The 17,655-nt window shown below is 42.6% G+C and overlaps 1 protein-coding gene across 2 annotated transcripts in view; it reads right to left on the bottom strand.

The window, feature by feature from the left end:
- KIF11 (kinesin family member 11) overlaps nt 1-17,655 on the bottom strand; it is a 135,057-nt gene that overhangs the window by 58,514 nt on the left and 58,888 nt on the right. For both annotated transcript variants that reach the window (XM_069239811.1, XM_069239812.1), the window contains exons 13-17: nt 17,025-17,213; nt 15,216-15,423; nt 5,974-6,146; nt 4,033-4,158; nt 423-581 (exon numbers count right to left, since the gene is read on the bottom strand). In XM_069239811.1, coding sequence (XP_069095912.1) covers nt 423-581; nt 4,033-4,158; nt 5,974-6,146; nt 15,216-15,423; nt 17,025-17,213 — 855 coding nt within the window. The remainder of the gene's footprint in view (nt 1-422; nt 582-4,032; nt 4,159-5,973; nt 6,147-15,215; nt 15,424-17,024; nt 17,214-17,655) is intronic.

Raw genomic sequence — 17,655 nt, 5'->3', positions numbered from 1 at the left:
TGATTCAGAATGAAACCCAATCTTTAATCACTTATCCACTCTCACCAGTCAGATTCCCACACAGCACCCCCTGAAATAGTTAGGGTTGTCTATAAACTGCCGTAAAGCTTCACAAAAAAAAGGATTTTGTATGTAGGTCGACAAGTGCCTTAAGCCCACGGTGCAGCCAACAGTCAATGGACCATACATTTGTGTCCAATTTGCACAGAACCCCCTTAGAAGGCTAGGTCACATTTGAGAAGAAACTACCCTGCTACAAAATTCCTTAAAGCCAGTCTGGGCTCAAAGAATGTCAGTCCATGCATTAATGAAAAGGTGCAACGAAAAGCTATTTTCTACACTTCATCAGACATCAGAATGGGACAATAAAACGAGGTTCAGGAACATCCATGATTTTATATTCATGAAACAAAGAAAACTACCTCTGCATGCGCTGTTTGGGCCAATTCCAGTTCATGACGTACACAATCGTATTTAGTCTGACATTCAATCAGTGCATCAGTGGAATCTTTTCGTAGCTTACGCAGGGCATGTGAATGGTCACTGAAAAATAGGTTCATGGTTTCCTTATGGCTTTCCACCTTTTGAGAACAAAACCAAGAATGTTAAATTAGGACAAGGACAACAGTTACAATAAAATGAAGCTCAAATGAACTATTCAGACCAAATTTCTAAAATGTTTCAATCAGTTGTGAACACCTCTGACTGGTGTTAAATCACTGAGATTTCGGAAAACTCATGGTATACAAATAGTACATAAAAAAAAATACACCAGGGTAACTACTTCGTGATTTAGGACATATAGTGAAATACCAGCATATTAACTTCCATGTGAATAATCCACTATTTCAATTATAAGTTATTTTACTGGACATTATTCCTGATTCTAAATGTAAATTGCATTACCCTTGGTGCTAATACAGACACCTACCTAACCAGTTGCTTTAAATGCACTGCCAATTTGCCTTATGAAACTATTTGGTATTGGACTATAAAAGCTATTCATACACATCTGGAAATTTTAATGTCAGCAAATTGAAATGGATTTCCAATTAGATACAGCATAGAGGACAGTACTCTAATGCAATATATTTATAATGGCACATACTACATATGGAAAACCATATGGAAGACCTTGGCGCATATCTTGCTAATCCTTTTAGAAGTATAAGTAACTCACTTTTGGTAATGCTCTTTCTGATGCCCATTCTATCTACCTAGACAATGGGACAATAGTTTCAACAAAGCAATCCCTCCCACTTTACATCACTCCCTGGGGGTTTGGCCACTAAATAATTCCAGGACACCCTCCTCTCTCCCCCAAGTTCAAGATGGCACAAGACTTCTATTATGAGGAGCCCGAGGCAGTACCGGAGGTGTACCCAACATAATGAGCCAACCTTCCTGGAAACAGGTTCTGCAACAGATTTAGCCCCTCTATAAGAAATGTCAGCTTGTCTGCCTATACAAAGGCACTGCCCGGAGAAGATGTGATTGCCAATTAGTTCCTCAGAGGGGGTAACCTGTGAATCTGGGCCATGCGTGGACACCACCTTGAGTTAGTCATCCTGCTGGTGAGGTCACACCTCCTCTGACCAGCAGTGCTCTTTGTTCCTGGGAGCATTTCACACTTCTTAGCAGGAGAAAGCATGCTGTTTCAGATGCCAACTGCAGATCGAAAAGGCTACTGGAGGTTTGGACAACAAAGTGGTGACTTTCCTAAGTCACCTTTCTATTACAAATCTTAAATTACCTTAAATCTGAAACCAGCAATAAGTCTGGTTTAATTTAACAATTAATTTGATAACTTATAGTAATAACTTTGGGGGTCCCAAATAGAAGTTAGCACTTAGCAGGGTGGCTACTGAAACCCCATTTTAGCCAATGGGGCCAACAGCCTTGCTACCAGTGAAAAAGGCAATTTTGCGCCTTCACTGTCAGGGCATGTTAATATTAAAAATAGCATGCTCCTTTAGTGTTTATGCAGAGTGCCTTGTGGTTTACCAAGGCCTTCCCTAATGGTGACCTACTCCTATTAAAATGGAAGTATGTGACTCTGCAAAAGGGCTGCTTTTTCTATGTCAATTTGGCACAGTTAAAGCTATCCAACCCTGCTGCATTGGCAGGCCTAGATTCACATTTTTACCTTGTCACTGCAGTAGCTGCACAATTAAGTGCTACAGTCGGCTAGTGACTGTTAACTACCTCTGGTTAACTTTGGTACCATACAGTAGGAACTTAGTTATGTTAAGTGGGCTAATTGGGCATTAGTCAGTTTTACACATAATTCGGAGGAGTACATGCAAAGGTGCCGGGATAGTAGGGCCCTGTGCACCGAGTGGGGGAAAAAAGGTAGCATCAGTCCATAATGTTGGGAAGGGGGCGGGTGGTTTATAATACAGAAAGAGGTCCTTTCCTACACTTACCTTCCTGGGAATTGAGCTTGAATGTACCTTCCAGGAATGATCTGATCCACTAGACCCAACTGGCTGAATGAACCTACGTGTAAACTTTGATGGGCAAGACTCCCAATGGTGCCCTCATTGCATGGTTACCCAGCTCCCATGCAGGTGCATTAAGGGCATTAATAAGAAAAGCAGAGAAACTAGTGTAACTCTGCATCTCAAAAACAGAGGTCGTTGAATCAGGAGACCTCAAAAACATTCTCAGGTTGTCACTTGGGGATAGGCAGATTCAAGAAAATGGTTGGCAGACCTACAGAGATGCCAGTGATTAAAGATTTACAGAAGATCATATTCACTTGCACCTTTTTCAAGTAAGCTTGTTATCCGCTTTTAAAAAACAGTGCAGCAAGGATTTTCAATAGGCTAGAAGCTCGCTTGAAGCGAAGTAATTTCATAGGGATATTAAGATCTCCAAACATTACAAAGTTAGGCAGTGAATTCAAAAAGGCACTTGTGCCCCAGTGTGTAATAATTCAGTATTTTATGCCAATATTGGGAATACTTAGCAGCTCAAAATTGGATACAGCGAGTTAAGGATCAGACTGAAGGACAGTCTCTGTACAAGACATAGCCACTCTACACCCATACATCATTAATATGCACCATTCATGTCTATGCATGGTAAAGCCAAGGTCATGAGGACGGCCTTTTAAGTCACACATACCCAGAAATCTGCAATAAGGAGCATTTGCAACTGACAGAAGTAGTCATGATTGTGCCAGGTGTATTTTGATAACTGTTCTAGCATCAATCAGTTTACAGGGAATTCAAGAACTTAAAATACATATCCCCAACGGATTCAGTATTTTCAGAGTGCCATGCAGAAGGGTTAAGCATTCTGCAGTTGCTTGGGCAATGCACTGGTATTCTTTAAAATCAAAGCATTGATGAGAAATTAAAAGGGCAGCGACAGCATTCTTAAAAAGGGGACTCTCGCTAGCCGACTTGGCAATAGTCATGGCGCTATTGGAGGAGCTAAAATGACAAGCGGTTTACAAGAAATGTAGAACATGCAATATGATCTTTGGGACTTGTCATTCGAACAGCCTAGGCAGGGGTGAAGTAGTATGGGCCGGCAGTCTTCACAGCACCAAATAAAGTGTGCATAGGCATTGTGCACCCATGGATCTCCTTTATGAGCGTGTTGCTCTGGAAAGGCATTGTACAGTCAAAGACTGAATACCAAAACATGCAAAGGGAGAACACTGGACAGTAAGTAACAATGAGGTAAGTGCTGCAAGCAAGCGCTGCATGGTTGAGTATCATGCTAAGCAGTTCAACACCACATACACACTTCAGGAGGGGCATCCCCTTTTAGAATTTGCTGACGTTCTTGAATGTAGAAGGCCTAAACACTGGATACACCCATTCTGTAGCTTTGAAAGTGAAGTCTGGACTGGCAATTCATATTATAAAGAAAATTGCTGTTTGCATACGCTGTCTTTTAAACTGCTTTCTTCACCAATTTTTACAGACTGCACTTACTAAATCTCATTCACAGCAAAGCACTTTTAATAAAAAGAATGCATTTGAAATGACAGGTTTATAAACGGTCAGACAACGTTACCTTCTCAGCCAATGCAGCAAAATTTTGCAAGGATTGTTTCATTTGAGAATTTAGATCCAACAGAGAGGTCACCATAGGTAATAGACTTCTTTTAAACACACACTCCAAGTTAGTTTTATGATCAGCCTGAACAAAAAAAAACAAAAAAATATTACATTTTCAATAGCAATGTGCTTGAACTGAAATGAAAGAAGAAAGATTATCTGCGCAGTGAATACAAGTCGTCCAAATGCAGAATTGTGCTTCAAAACATTAAGGTCAGTTGCTTTACCCACCCAATTTTGCATTTTTTCATCAAACATAAAATAATCTGATTAAGAAAGAACATAAGCCAAGATGAGATGCTGTACACCAACAAGGAAACAAATGTAAAAGTCAGCTTTAGCCAAAAGGTGTCTTACAGGGACTAGAATGAGTGGCAATTTGACTAACTGCCTGATATTTTATTGTTCTGCTATATTATTTACATAGAAATATTACAAGGTGCCAGACTGGACCAGAAAATCTTCAGCCTCTCCAGCAACAAAGTGGTGCCTGCTGCCACCAGGTGAAGCCTGTAGAATTCCAAGGGGTGCCTCCAACACCAAGGACATCGTAATTTCCACAAATCACAGAAAAACATATGACATAATCAATCTCTTAATCCTAACCAAAATATCCAGGAGGCACCAAGGCAATGGTTTGTCTGCTAACAGATTCCAACTATTACAAAAATTGCACAAAACGTTTCTGTATCTGAAATCAAATTCTTAGATCCTACAATTAGCGAGGAGATAGTTTTACTCACGAAGCTCGCCAAGAACACCCACCCTAAAAATTAGGAATATAATCCGAACTTTGACAACACACAGGTACAGATTTTATTGTTGCTAGTCATTATGAGGGAGGTTACATTCCTATCAGGAGTAGTGTAAGAATATGGGGAGGGGTCTTTGAAAACAGTACAAAGTATGGCAATAAAAATATTTGCTGAACTTATTGGTCCGCAGCACCTTTAGACCACTGTCCCAAAACATCAGCTTGGCAATAGAAAGAAAACGAATAATCACTTTTGTGGAGTCTGTCTCTCCTACTTTGCAGGCCCTTAAAACCAACAAGTGGAGAGCCAGGAGAACTGCCAGTGCCTCTGCATGTCGAACCTATGGAAATAAATCTATTTTCACTGGTGCATCAAGGTTTGTGTTTGATGGGTGCAGATGGCTATAAGAGAAGGGATTCCATTGTAGAAGGCTGGACATAAAGCCTACATTTGAAAAGGCTCTGAAGGTACATTAAATAAAGTGACAACTTGTATTAGAAGATCACGGTGCAGGACAGAAAAAGAAAAAAGCAAACTTATGCAGGTGGAATGTAAATGATTCTATGTCAAGTCTGCAAATGCTCAAGAGAACTTTGGCGCTCAATGGAAACTGGCTCCATTTTAGGAGCTCTCCATCTTAAGTTCAGTAGTAACCTACATCAGTCTGTTGATGGTAGACAGCAAAATTAGTATGGTGGCCTCAAGGTATTAAGTCGGGAAACTATGCAGTTTAGATATTAATTCATAAACGAAACCCCACCATTCTGACACATGCACCTAAAGAGATGCCAAGGCACATAGAGTCTGGAATATTAGTGGTTAGTCTCGGACGAAAATCACTAAGTCCTCGCACACATTGGGGATAAGGCAGGGTTGTTCAGGATGAGGATGTTGCACTATGTAGACAGTATATTACTGAAAGCTAATTCCCAGTCCTCACTAACATGCCACACTGTACACACAGAATCACTGTTTTATAATGCATACTGAATAAAAAAGTGACGACCATGGGATGTGTATAGATTAAGGAAATTAAACAGTTACCTGTAGTAGTTTTTATTATGGGTCTGTGTCACTAAGGTCCAATGCCAAGGACCTATGCATTACACAAAACAACATTAGAATTAATTTGTAGTTCTTACCATTAACTTCTGCAAATTATCATTGGTGTCTGAAGACAAAGATTCTTGTTTTACAATAGCTTCAACGCAACGGGACACCTCTACTGACACTTGCCCCTCAACGGTGGAAAACGTTGTTGCTATGGTTGATGCAGTACCATGAAATGCTGACAAACTGGCAGAAAGTAGTTCACCTGTAAAGAGTTGGGAGCATGATTCCTTATTAATATTGGAAAAGGAACAAAAAAAAGCTGTTTAAAACTACAGGTGTACTTCCGAGATGAATAAATTATACCCCCCCCCCTCCTTAGAAATGATGCACCAGTGGAGTCCAGTGCAGGTCTGGTCGCCACAGGTCACCTAGTCTCCCAGCACTGCAGTTACATACAGGTAAGTAAATCCTTTTTTTAAGGGGAAGAGGGTCCACTTTGACTTCAACCATGGCCCCACAAAGTAAGAGGTACGTTGGGTAGGTTAGGACTATTCCTGGAAACTGGACTGGAGTGCAAGCTATCCTAGCTTTAGCGCTTCTGATGCTTAAAAGCGGACTAGCCACCGGGTCCCTGGAGTCAATACTGCTGTCTTAATTGGACGAGTGGGCACAGCAGGCACAATCCTCTTTGCAGGTCCCTCAGGTGCAGCAGTTGGAGTTTAGTCTTTGGTGCAGCCTCTTTGCTGGGTCCAGGGAGAAGCCAGGCAGCCTTCTTTCTCTTTACAGTCCAGTAGTGATCTCAAGACTGTGCAAGGGGTACCAATTATATGCCATCGTTGTGGGAGAAGGAGGATCCACTAGCTAAGAACAGTTCCCATGGGGCTACCGTTCCCACTTTAAATCACTTCAAGGTGGTTTTGTCAGAAAATCCCAGGCTACCCATTTCAGTCTAAAAACAAGATGGCTTTTTTTTCCCTCAGTTTTTGGTCTGGGCACTTCTGTGGTGTGTACCCATCATAATGAGCCACTCCAAGAAAATCGTCTCAATCACAGATTTTTTCGCTCTGGGGGAGGTGCTAGCCTATATGTCTGCACAAAGGAGTGAGCAGGCCAAGGTTCTTTGAAGCTGGGCCATCTTTGACCACTGCAGGTAGCCATCCTATTGGAGACCACACATTTTCCCACCAACAGATCTCTTGGTTCTCTTTTCCTTGGAGTGCCTCTCTTCCTAGCACAGGGGGTATATTCTGCTGTCTCGGGGAACAGCTGCTGCTGACAGTCAGGAAGGGCTACCAGAGTTTTGGGTGGCAAAGTGGAGACTTTCAAGAGTCACATTTGCCTTAAAAGTTACCTTGATTCTGAATCCAGTGATAAGTTGAGTTTAATGCAACAATTAACTTGATACCTTGAAGAACCATATTCAGTGGTCCCATATGAAAGCTAGCACTTGGGCTAGTAAGACTCCATGTTAGCCAATGGAGCTTCTGGCCTCGCTACAGTAAAAAAAAAAAAAAAAAAAAAAAAAGACAATTGAGTGTTTTTACTGCTAGTACATGCAAGATAAATTTAACATGTCCTTCGATATCAACAGGCCTTCCTTATAGGGGTGACTTGTAGATGTTAAAAAAGGAAGGTTTGGACCTGTAAAAGGTTTTGCCATGTTCAGCTGGCAGCTAGGGAGCTGCTTAAGCTAGGATGGCAGACCTAGAACCATGTTTTCACTTCAGCATACCAGTGGAGGGACAGGTGCTGCAGTCCACTGGAGACCGCTAACTAACCTGCCCTGGGTACCTAATGTACCATATAGTAGGGTCTTATAAGTAAGTTAACTATGCAAGTGATTAGCCAATTACACATATGCTTTTGGAGGGCTCCAAGTACATGCAGACAGTAGTGCCCTTTGCACTACCTAGTTGAAAAAATAGCCACATGAGTCCAAAACCCAGCCACATGAGTCCAAAACCTGGTCAGGAGGGAACTTTGATAATACACAGAAAAGGCACTTTCCTACATCTGTCATGCTTCTTCAGCCATTGGTCCCTCCAGGAAAGCAGTGTAGGCCAAGCTGTGCATTATGAGACCAGGTCAGACCATAAAACATTGCACACATTCAATAGGGAAGAGGTAATAGCCACTCCAGTGATCCCTATTTTGGGACACTGTCCCCTAGTCCATGTACAAACGTGTGAGCAACTCCACACAAATAATATCTTTCCCACAGTGACACTCCCTGTAACCGGCACAACTATCTATTAATTAGCTTTATATAGCTAGTGATGATGGGAACTATTGATGGAGAAACTATATAGGCAATTATTCAAACTTCTGAGTTCTTCACACATGTTCGCCTTTAGCTCTGCAAACAATTCTCTTTGGGACTACCCATTTTAAAAACGTTTCTTTCACAACATTTGAACAGAGGGATGTCACAACATCTGTCCTGTGTTCACATTTACTTGGTGATTTGGAAAGCAAATTAACTGGGGTTTTTAAATTTTGGTGACCCTGAACTGCCCGATGTTAAAGTTGCTTAGCTAGAATTTTCTGCAATGTACTGGCAGACAGGAGATGAAGACAATTTGATACAATTATGTGTAGAGTAGGCTAAATGTACTTTCCCAGGACTTGAACAATGGAAGCACTGACTGAAGAGGAACATGCAACAATTTTGATACCTGAAGAGACGGATGATGAGGACATCATATAGTGGACCCATCCACGTCTTGTGAAAGGACTGATATTAAAATCTATAGATTTGGTAAACAAATACTATAGGTTAAAGTCATATCTGCTGATTTACCAATTGGGAATTAGGAAGATTGACTGGTAGACCCTAATAAAAAGTCATGACAAGGGGCTAAAATTTTGGATGTGGGAGATGCGAGGGGAGACGTTGATGACGTCAGGAGACGCTGTTTGAGATTCTGTCTTGGGCTCATACTTTTGAGAGACTGATGCGTAGCTGATCGATTGATGACCTAAAGACAAAGACTGACTGTTGCAGATCCATTCTGTGGATAGGTAGCTATGAAAATGAGACTAACTTGTGCCTTTTCTGCTAGGTACCAACTGCCCTGATTATAGATTCTCACTTAGAAAGATGTTTTCCAAATTCATGTTTTTCCTAAATTGTTTTGCATTAAGTCCCACATGCTAATGCTAATCTTGGTTAGGTAGGCTTCTCAGGGGTGACGCTGACAGTGACAAATGACTGACGAGCTATCTGCTGAACTCTGCTATTGATGCTGGAAATCTTTTATTGACTTATCTAGGAGCATTCAAGCATATGTCTTCAAGTTCTGATTTGATTATGTTGACGTTTCATTAATGAACTAATAACTGAGCTGTTTAAAGTTTGATCAACAGATTTAGTATTGTAATCCATAGGGAAATACATTTGTTTAACTCTTCACAGAGCTGTGATTATTCATGAATAGATGGTATTTAGATGTTATCAATAGAATATTGATGGTTGGTTATGCTGATTATTGATGTCCGTAATCACTACATAATTCGGATATTCCATGCGATCCAAAAGGTTAATCGACCTATACGCGTCCCCTTGTAAGTAAAGAACCCATTTGATTAATGTAGCTCCAAGTCAATATCCTACTTTCAAAATTTAGCAAGTTCAGAAAAGAGCTCTGTCAGAGCCCCAATGTACACAAACAAAAAAGTTGGCCACCAAAAGACTACTGCTTAACTCATTGACTCACACAGTGAATCCAATGTGCTCTTGTAATGTAGAAGTCATGGAAGAGACAAATGAACTGAGGTTCTCCAACATCCTACCTATGTTTGTACAAGGTCTGTGAAGTACCAGGACAAGAATGCACAGGTGCTCTGGCTATCCACTTAATAGCCAGTGTACAAGTCTAAACAGTGAAGTAGCTAATTTATGTAGCCTTGTTTTAAATGTTTTTACTGCTTCCATACCAGAAATGCAGGAAGCCCAGCCCAACAACTGGAATATTTCAAAAGCATGTGAATCCATCAAGCAGTCAATGCTTGAGAGCAGAGGCTGTATTTCGCACACTGTGGGGTGCACTATTCAGGGCATGTTCAAGCTAAGAACAATTTGTACAAACATGTGGCATTTGAACCGCTGCAGTAAAAAGAAAAAAAGAAAAAAAAAAACACTGAGTGTCTCCCTTGCATAAAGAGAACATTACACCTCATTGTATAATTTCCAAATTTACTAACCACTCTAAAGACATAGTGCTGGCCAGCAAATCATACTACGTATGGATGCAGTCCCATAACAAGCCACCCTCACAAAAGTTGGAGTAAAGGCAAATTCTGTAAATACCCAGCAACCAAAGCTAGATATGCTCGAGTGTATCTCAAACCACACATGAAAGAACTCATTTCCAGGTGAAACATTTCTGTGCAAATGATGAAATCTTTGAATGAGCAACCATTACATTTGCACCTGTACATTCAATGTTAAAGTGGCCTGTGCACATATGAATTTTTTATAATATTACATTTCACTGACAGAACGGTTGAAATGACTATTTAAGTTTCAGGAATGGAAAATTCAGTCTCCTAAGTGCTAACTTCAATGAGAAAGCAAGTCTCAATTTAAGAGATTATCTTTTGCATCCACCAAAACGTGGATTTAGAATGATATTTAAACAAGCGTAAACACTGACAGTTTTCATCCTTCACTAAGACATAGGGGCAGCAGCTTTTTACAGCAGCATAAAAAAGTAGATCATCAAATGATTAAAAGCAACATTAGAGGGACAAGGATCAGTACCCCTCTAATTAAAAGATGAGATCCTAGCGAATGTTCAAGTGTACATAAATCTGATCCAAAAATGAACACAACAAATACCTCAATGCCTAAATTCAACATACTTTGTTCTACAAATGCAAACACGAATCAAAACTGTGCCATGTGGCAGCCACCACTAATCCAGTGTGTTTATATTTATCATTATTAAGAATATGCCCAAGGTGGCAGTTCATTGCATAAAGTGAACAAAAGCATTGTTCATCTCAGTGAAGCAAAGTAGCAGAAATAAGATTAGATAAAGAAAATGCTACAGTACAGGTCAATTACTTTTTTTAAAAGTGAGGCTGGGTGTAGGAAGTTGGCTCTATGTGCATACTATTCCTTACTTTGAAATAGTGCAGAGTCCAAGGGTTCCTCTTAGAGGTAAGATAGTGGCAAAGAGAGATAATACTAATGCTCTATTTTGTGGTAGTGTGGTCGAGCAGTAGGCTTATCAAAGGAGTAGTGTTAAGCATTTGTTGTACATACACCCAGTGTAGAAAGTTAGCTCTGTATGTGCTATTTCAAAGTAAGGAATAGCATGCACAGAGTCCAAGGGTTCCCCTTAGAGGTAAGATAGTGGCAAAAAGAGAATACTAATGCTCTATTTTGTGGTTGTGTGGTCGAGCAGTAGGCTTATCAAAGGAGTAGTGTTAAGCATTTGTTGTACATACATACAGGCAATAAATGAGAAAACACACTCAGAGACAATTCCAGCCAATAGGTTTTTGTATAGAAAAATATATTTTCTTAGTTTATTTTAAGAACCACAGGTTCACATTCTACATGCAATATCTCATTTGAAAGGTATTGCAGGTAAGTACTTTAGGTACTTTGAATAATTACAGTAGCATATATACTTTTCACATAAAACACAAATAGCGGTTTTAAAAGTGGACACAGTGCAATTTTCACAGTTCCTGGGGGAGGTAAAGTATTGTTAGTTCTTGCAGGTAAGTAACCCACCTATAGGGTTCAGATTTGGGTCCAAGGTAGCCCACCGTTGGGGGTTCAGAGCAACCCCAAAGTTACCACACCAGCAACTCCGGGCCAGTCAGGTGCAGAGGTCAAAGAGGTGCCCAAAACACATAGGCTTCAATGGAGAAGGGGGTGCCCCGGTTCCAGTCTGCCAGCAGGTAAGTACCCGCGTCTTCGGAGGGCAGACTAGGGGGGTTTTGTAGGGCACCGGAGGGGGGACACAAGTCCACACAAAAAGTACACCCTCAGCAGCGCGGGGGCGGCCGGGTGCAGTGTGCAAACACGCGTAGGGTTTGTAATGGTTTTCAATGGGAGACCAAGGGGTCTCTTCAGCGGTGCAGGCAGGCAAGTGGGGGGGGGGGGGGGGGGGGGGGGGGGGGAAGGGGGGGGGAGGGGGGGAGACGGACTCCTCGGGGTAGCCACCACCTGGGCAAGGGAGAGGGCCTCCTGGGGGTCACTCCTGCACTGGAGTTCCGATCCTTCAGGTCCTGGGGGCTGCGGGTGCAGGGTCTTTTCCAGGCGTCGGCATTTCAGAGTCAGGCAGTCGCGGTCAGGGGGAGCCTCGGGATTCCCTCTGCAGGCTTCGCTGTGGGGGCTCAGGGGGGACAACTTTGGTTACTCAGTCTTGGAGTCGCCGGAGGGTCCTGCCTGAAGCGTTGTTTCTTTACCAGTCGAGTCGGGGTCGCCAGGTGCAGTGTTGCAAGTCTCACGCTTCTTGCGGGGATTGCAGGGGTCTTTAAATCTGCTCCTCTGAAACAAAGTTGCAGTCTTTTTGGAACAGGGCCGCTGTCCTCGGGAGTTTCTTGTTCCTCTTGAAGCAGGGCAGTCCTCTGAGGATTGAGAGGTCGCTGGTCCTGGGGAAAGCGTCGCTGGAGCAGGTTTCTTTAGAAGGCAGGAGACAGGCCGGTAGGACTGGGGCCAAAGCAGTTGGTGTCTTTTCTTCTTCTGCAGGGGTCTTTCAGCTCAGCAGTCCTCTTCTTCTTGTAGTTGCAGGAATCTGAATTCTTAGGTTCAGGGGAGCCCTTAAATACTAAATTTAAGGGGGTGTTTAGGTCTGGGGGGTTTAGTAGCCAATGGCTACCAGCCCGGAGGGTGGGTACACCCTCTTTGTGCCTCCTCCCAAGGGGAGGGGGGTCACAATCCTATCCCTATTGGGGGAATTCTCGATCTGCAAGATGGAGGATTTCTAAAAGTTAGAGTCACTTCAGCTCAGGACACCTTAGGGGCTGTCCTGACTGGCCAGTGACGACTCCTTGTTATTCTCATTATTTCCTCCGGCCTTGCCGCCAAAATTGGGGCCGTGGCCGGAGGGGGAGGGCAACTCCACTAGCTGGAGTGCCCTGCGGTGCTGGAACAAAGGGGGTGAGCCTTTGAGGCTCACCGCCAGGTGTTACAGCTCCTGCCTGGGGGAGGTGTTAGCATCTCCACCCAGTGCAGGCTTTGTTACTGGCCTCAGAGTGACAAAGGCACTCTGCCCATGGGGCCAGCAACATGTCTCGAGTGTGGCAGGCTGCTAAAACCAGTCAGCCTACACAGGTAGTTGGTTTAGGTTTCAGGGGGCACCTCTAAGGTGCCCTCTGGAGTGTATTTCACAATAAAATGTACACTGGCATCAGTGTGCATTTATTGTGCTGAGAAGTTTGATACCAAACTTCCCAGTTTTCAGTGTAGCCATTATGGTGCTGTGGAGTTAGTGTTTGACAGACTCCCAGACCATATACTCTTATGGCTACCCTGCACTTACAATGTCTAAGGTTTTTGCTTAGACACTGTAGGGGCACAGTGCTCATGCACTGATGCCCTCACCTATGGTATAGTGCACCCTGCCTTAGGGCTGTAAGGCCTGCTAGAGGGGTGACTTATCTATACTGCATAGGCAGTGTGAAGTTGGCATGGCACCCTGAGGGGAGTTCCATGTCGACTTACTCGTTTTGTCCTCACCAGCACACACAAGCTGGCAAGCAGTGTGTCTGTGCTGAGTGAGGGGTCCCCAGGGTGGCATAAGCTATGCTCCAGATCTTAGAGACCTTCCCTGGCATCAGGGCCCTTGGTACCAGGGGTACCAGTTACAAGGGACTTACCTGGATGCCAGGGTGTGCCAATTGTGTAAAACAAAAGTACAGGTTAGGGAAAGAACACTGGTGCTGGGGCCTGGTTAGCAGGCCTCAGCACACTTTCAAATCAAAACATAGCATCAGCAAAGGCAAAAAGTCAGGGAAGCGTGAGACTTGCTACTCTGCACCCGACACCCCCGGCTCAACTTGTGGAGAACAAACACTTCAGGGAGGACTCCCCGGCGACTACGAGACCGTGAGTAGCCAGAGTTGCCCCCGCCTGAGCCCCCACAGCGACACCTGCAGAGGGAATCCCGAGGCTCCCCCTGACCGCGACTGCCTGACTCCAAGATCCAGACGCCTGGAAAAGACTCTGCACCCGCAGCCCCCAGGACCTGAAAGATCCGAACTCCAGTGCAGGAGTGACCCCCAGGAGGCCCTCTCCCTTGCCCAGGTGGTGGCTTGGCTACCCCGAGGAGCCCCCCACCCCCCCCCCCCGCATCGCTGAAGAGACCCCTTGGTCTCCCATTGGAAAGCAGACGCATGTTTGCACACTGCACCCTGCCGCCCCCGTGCTGCTGAGGGTGTACTTTCTGTGCTAACTTGTGTCCCCCCCCCCCCCGGTGCCCTACAAAACCCCCTGGTCTGCCCTCCGAAGACGCGGGTACTTACCTGCTGGCAGACTGGAACCGGGGCACCCCTTCTCCATTGAAGCCTATGTGTTTTGGGCACCACTTTGAACTCTGCACCTGACCGGCCCCGAGCTGCTGGTGTGGTAACTTTGGGGTTGCTCTGAACCCCCCACGGTGGGCTACTTCGGACCCAAACTTGAACCCCGTAGGTGGTTTACTTACCAACAAAAACTAACCAATACTTACCTCTCCCAGGAACTGTTGAAAATTGCACTGTGTCTAGTTTTAAAATATCTATATGTGATTTATTTGAAAAGTATATATGCTATTGTGATTATTCAAAGTTCCTAAAGTACGTACCTGCAATACCTTTCATTTGAAGTATTACATGTAAAATTTGAACCTGTGGTTCTTAAAATAAACTAAGAAAATATATTTTTCTATACAAAAACCTATTGGCCTGGAATTGTCTGAGTGTGTGTTCCTCATTTATTGCTTGTGTGTGTACAACAAATGCTTAACACTACTCCTTTGATAAGCCTACTGCTCGACCACACTACCACAAAATAGAGCATTAGTATTCTCTTTTTGCCACTATCTTACCTCTAAGGGGAACCCTTGCACTCTGTGCATACTATTCCTTACTTTGAAATAGTGCATACAGAGCCAACTTCCTACACTGCTCCAAAACAAAATGTTTCATGTTGCATCACCCAAGCTTCACTTTTGAACCTTTGCCGTTTGCTACACAGGGTGTGCTGACAAAAGTTACATATCAAGGGAATACCAGATATCTTCTAGGTCTCAGTACAAAGAGAAATTTAAGAAGCAACTTATAAATTGTGCCTTTGACAGTCTTATAAAACTGGTAAAGAAGAGATACTTACCAATCGATGACATATAGAAATCAAGCATTCCTTGTTGCTTTACGCTGTACTCGTCCACAGAGGTTTGAATATTCTTAAAAAGCTTATCCATCTGACCTGCGAATGACTCTTTCACATGGTCATTGTGTTGATCCACTGCCTTTCTTCGATCTAATTTTGCATGGAGTCCAGACACATCTTTCGTAGTTTGCTGGACGGTATTCAGCAGCTAGAATTAGAACAGAAAGGGTGAGAAACAGCTAAAATGGAAATGTAAACTCCAAGTCGTATCTCAAATTATTTGTTGGGTGGAATTTACTCTAATACTATGAAGCCAAGAGTCGACTGTACCAGCCATAATCATACAGTAAAGCATGGGTTTGAAATAATTAGCACAAAAACGAAGAAAAGCTTTGTTAATGTTGTGTAGTTACCCATGTGCTAGACTCCTACTTTGCTGAGCAATAGGAAATGTAAAGATGTGGATCAGACCAATTTGCATTTCTTGTGACACTATAGTATTTTTCCCCAATAAATGAAAGCTAGAAGCAGTGTCTGGCAGGTCAATACTGTAAATAGCTGCTCCAATGCTTCACATTAGTAATATGCTCGGAAAGTCGATTCATTGACTGCAATAGAGATTAGTTTATTACTAAATATTTCTTTTACTCAACCGCTAACCTTATAACATAAAAGGCAACTCTATTGCCTACACCCCTAAATAAAAAGACAGCCCTTTCAAGTAGAGCTGGAGCAGAAACAAAGATGTGTCTGAATGAAAAACAAATGGTAGCAAATTCATTGCGGTGCAGCTTTACACTTAACTGTTCGTCTTTACCTTACATGCAAAACGTTCTTGTGACTAGAGCAAGTGTGCAGTTTTAACAGTTCAGACTTGAGAGGGAAAATCGTCAACAGGGCTAAGCTGGAGAACCAATGTCCAATGCATGTGGATATCAAGTGGCAACTACATCTATTCAACTTGTGGGCTGTGTACTGAGCCTCAAGACGCAAACGTGCAAGGGTTTATCTTTGTAACTAATCTCCTATCACTGTCATTCTCCAGATGTATCACCAACATTGAAAGATTAACCTAGACTAACAGTCTCCTGCAATTTTGGAGAAGCAGGTCTGCGTGTAAAGTCTTCATTTTGCAATATATAAGAAATGGATGATATACGGTTGTACGATCTTAACCTCCAAATATACAAATTCATTTCCCTGAACTTTAGTACCACTAGGCATTAAATTGCTCTACCAATGTTATCAATTGCAGTCCACCATGCTGACCTGCACGTGTAGGACAGACATTGCTCCTAAAAAACAACATAAATGGATACTGAACAAGTCAGAATACCTCAAGCTCCTTAAAAGGAGTAAGAAATCTTGCATTTGATGCTGTTGCAGTACTAGTGTTGAAGTTCAGGAGAAATTAATAGTTTTTCAGATACATATAGACAGGAATCGTGATCTATTGACTCATGATGCACTTAAATGGATGTTTCAGCAGAAAAGAGTGCTCTGACAACCAAATAGGTCAGTACCTGGTGCTGATCATCATCAATAAACCATGCCTTAGATTGGTGGAGATATAGAAGTTGGGACGTTGAGGGGAGATAAACAGAACTTTAGTTAATTTGTGATTTGCATGTGAAAAGGAAGTAAGTGAAGCTCATTAAAAAAGAAAATTTGCAGTATTTCTAGGTTTCCAACTTTTGTATGGTGTACTGGTTGAATGAAGTACACAACTTGAAAATTTGCAAGTCCAGGGAACAGTTTCTCAAAGTGAAATTACATTTATTTAAAATATATATATATATCTATATATACCTTGTTGGCAGTATTATGGAGCTTCTTTTCGGTTGTTTCCAGAGCAGACACCAAATACTCTTCCTCTGCAAGCTGTTGTTTTGACTCATGCAAACTTCTTTGAGTGTCTTCAAGTTCCTTCTCCTTGATTTGCAGGACTTCAGAGCACTCTTCCAGCTCTCGTTTATTTTCTGTGAACAGCTCAGTAACCTACAAAGAGCAATGTGTGTTATCTTAGAGTTATTTTTACTGTTTTGATAAAGGTAAGGGCCTCAAGAACTCATGACTCAACATTGTGTGTGAAAGGTTGCTCTTAAATCGCAATAAGTATTAAGCTGCATTTGCAGGTTCAAATGTATGCCATGCCAATGAAATTAAACATCGCCCAATAACGATCATTGCTGTCCTGGCTATAAATATATATCTCTGTAACTCTATGTATGCACAGACGTACACACCTCTCTACAACATTGTCCCAAAGAAAGCATCCATGATAATATTCAGCTTGTGACAATAGTTCAGCAACTTCACACATTGCATCTATTGAAAAATTAATAACTGCATTTTTCTGAACATTCGCACATCCACCTGAAAGTAAGTGATCTTTAGTGTCGGGGCTGGTGGGAAAATCCTTCAGTTTTTCTTTATCATC

Source organism: Pleurodeles waltl, chromosome 6 (assembly GCF_031143425.1).
Source record: "Pleurodeles waltl isolate 20211129_DDA chromosome 6, aPleWal1.hap1.20221129, whole genome shotgun sequence".
Lineage (NCBI taxonomy): Eukaryota > Metazoa > Chordata > Amphibia > Caudata > Salamandridae > Pleurodeles > Pleurodeles waltl.
The sequence above is the reverse complement of the archived record's forward strand: the minus strand, read 5'-3'. Positions and strand labels throughout refer to the sequence as shown.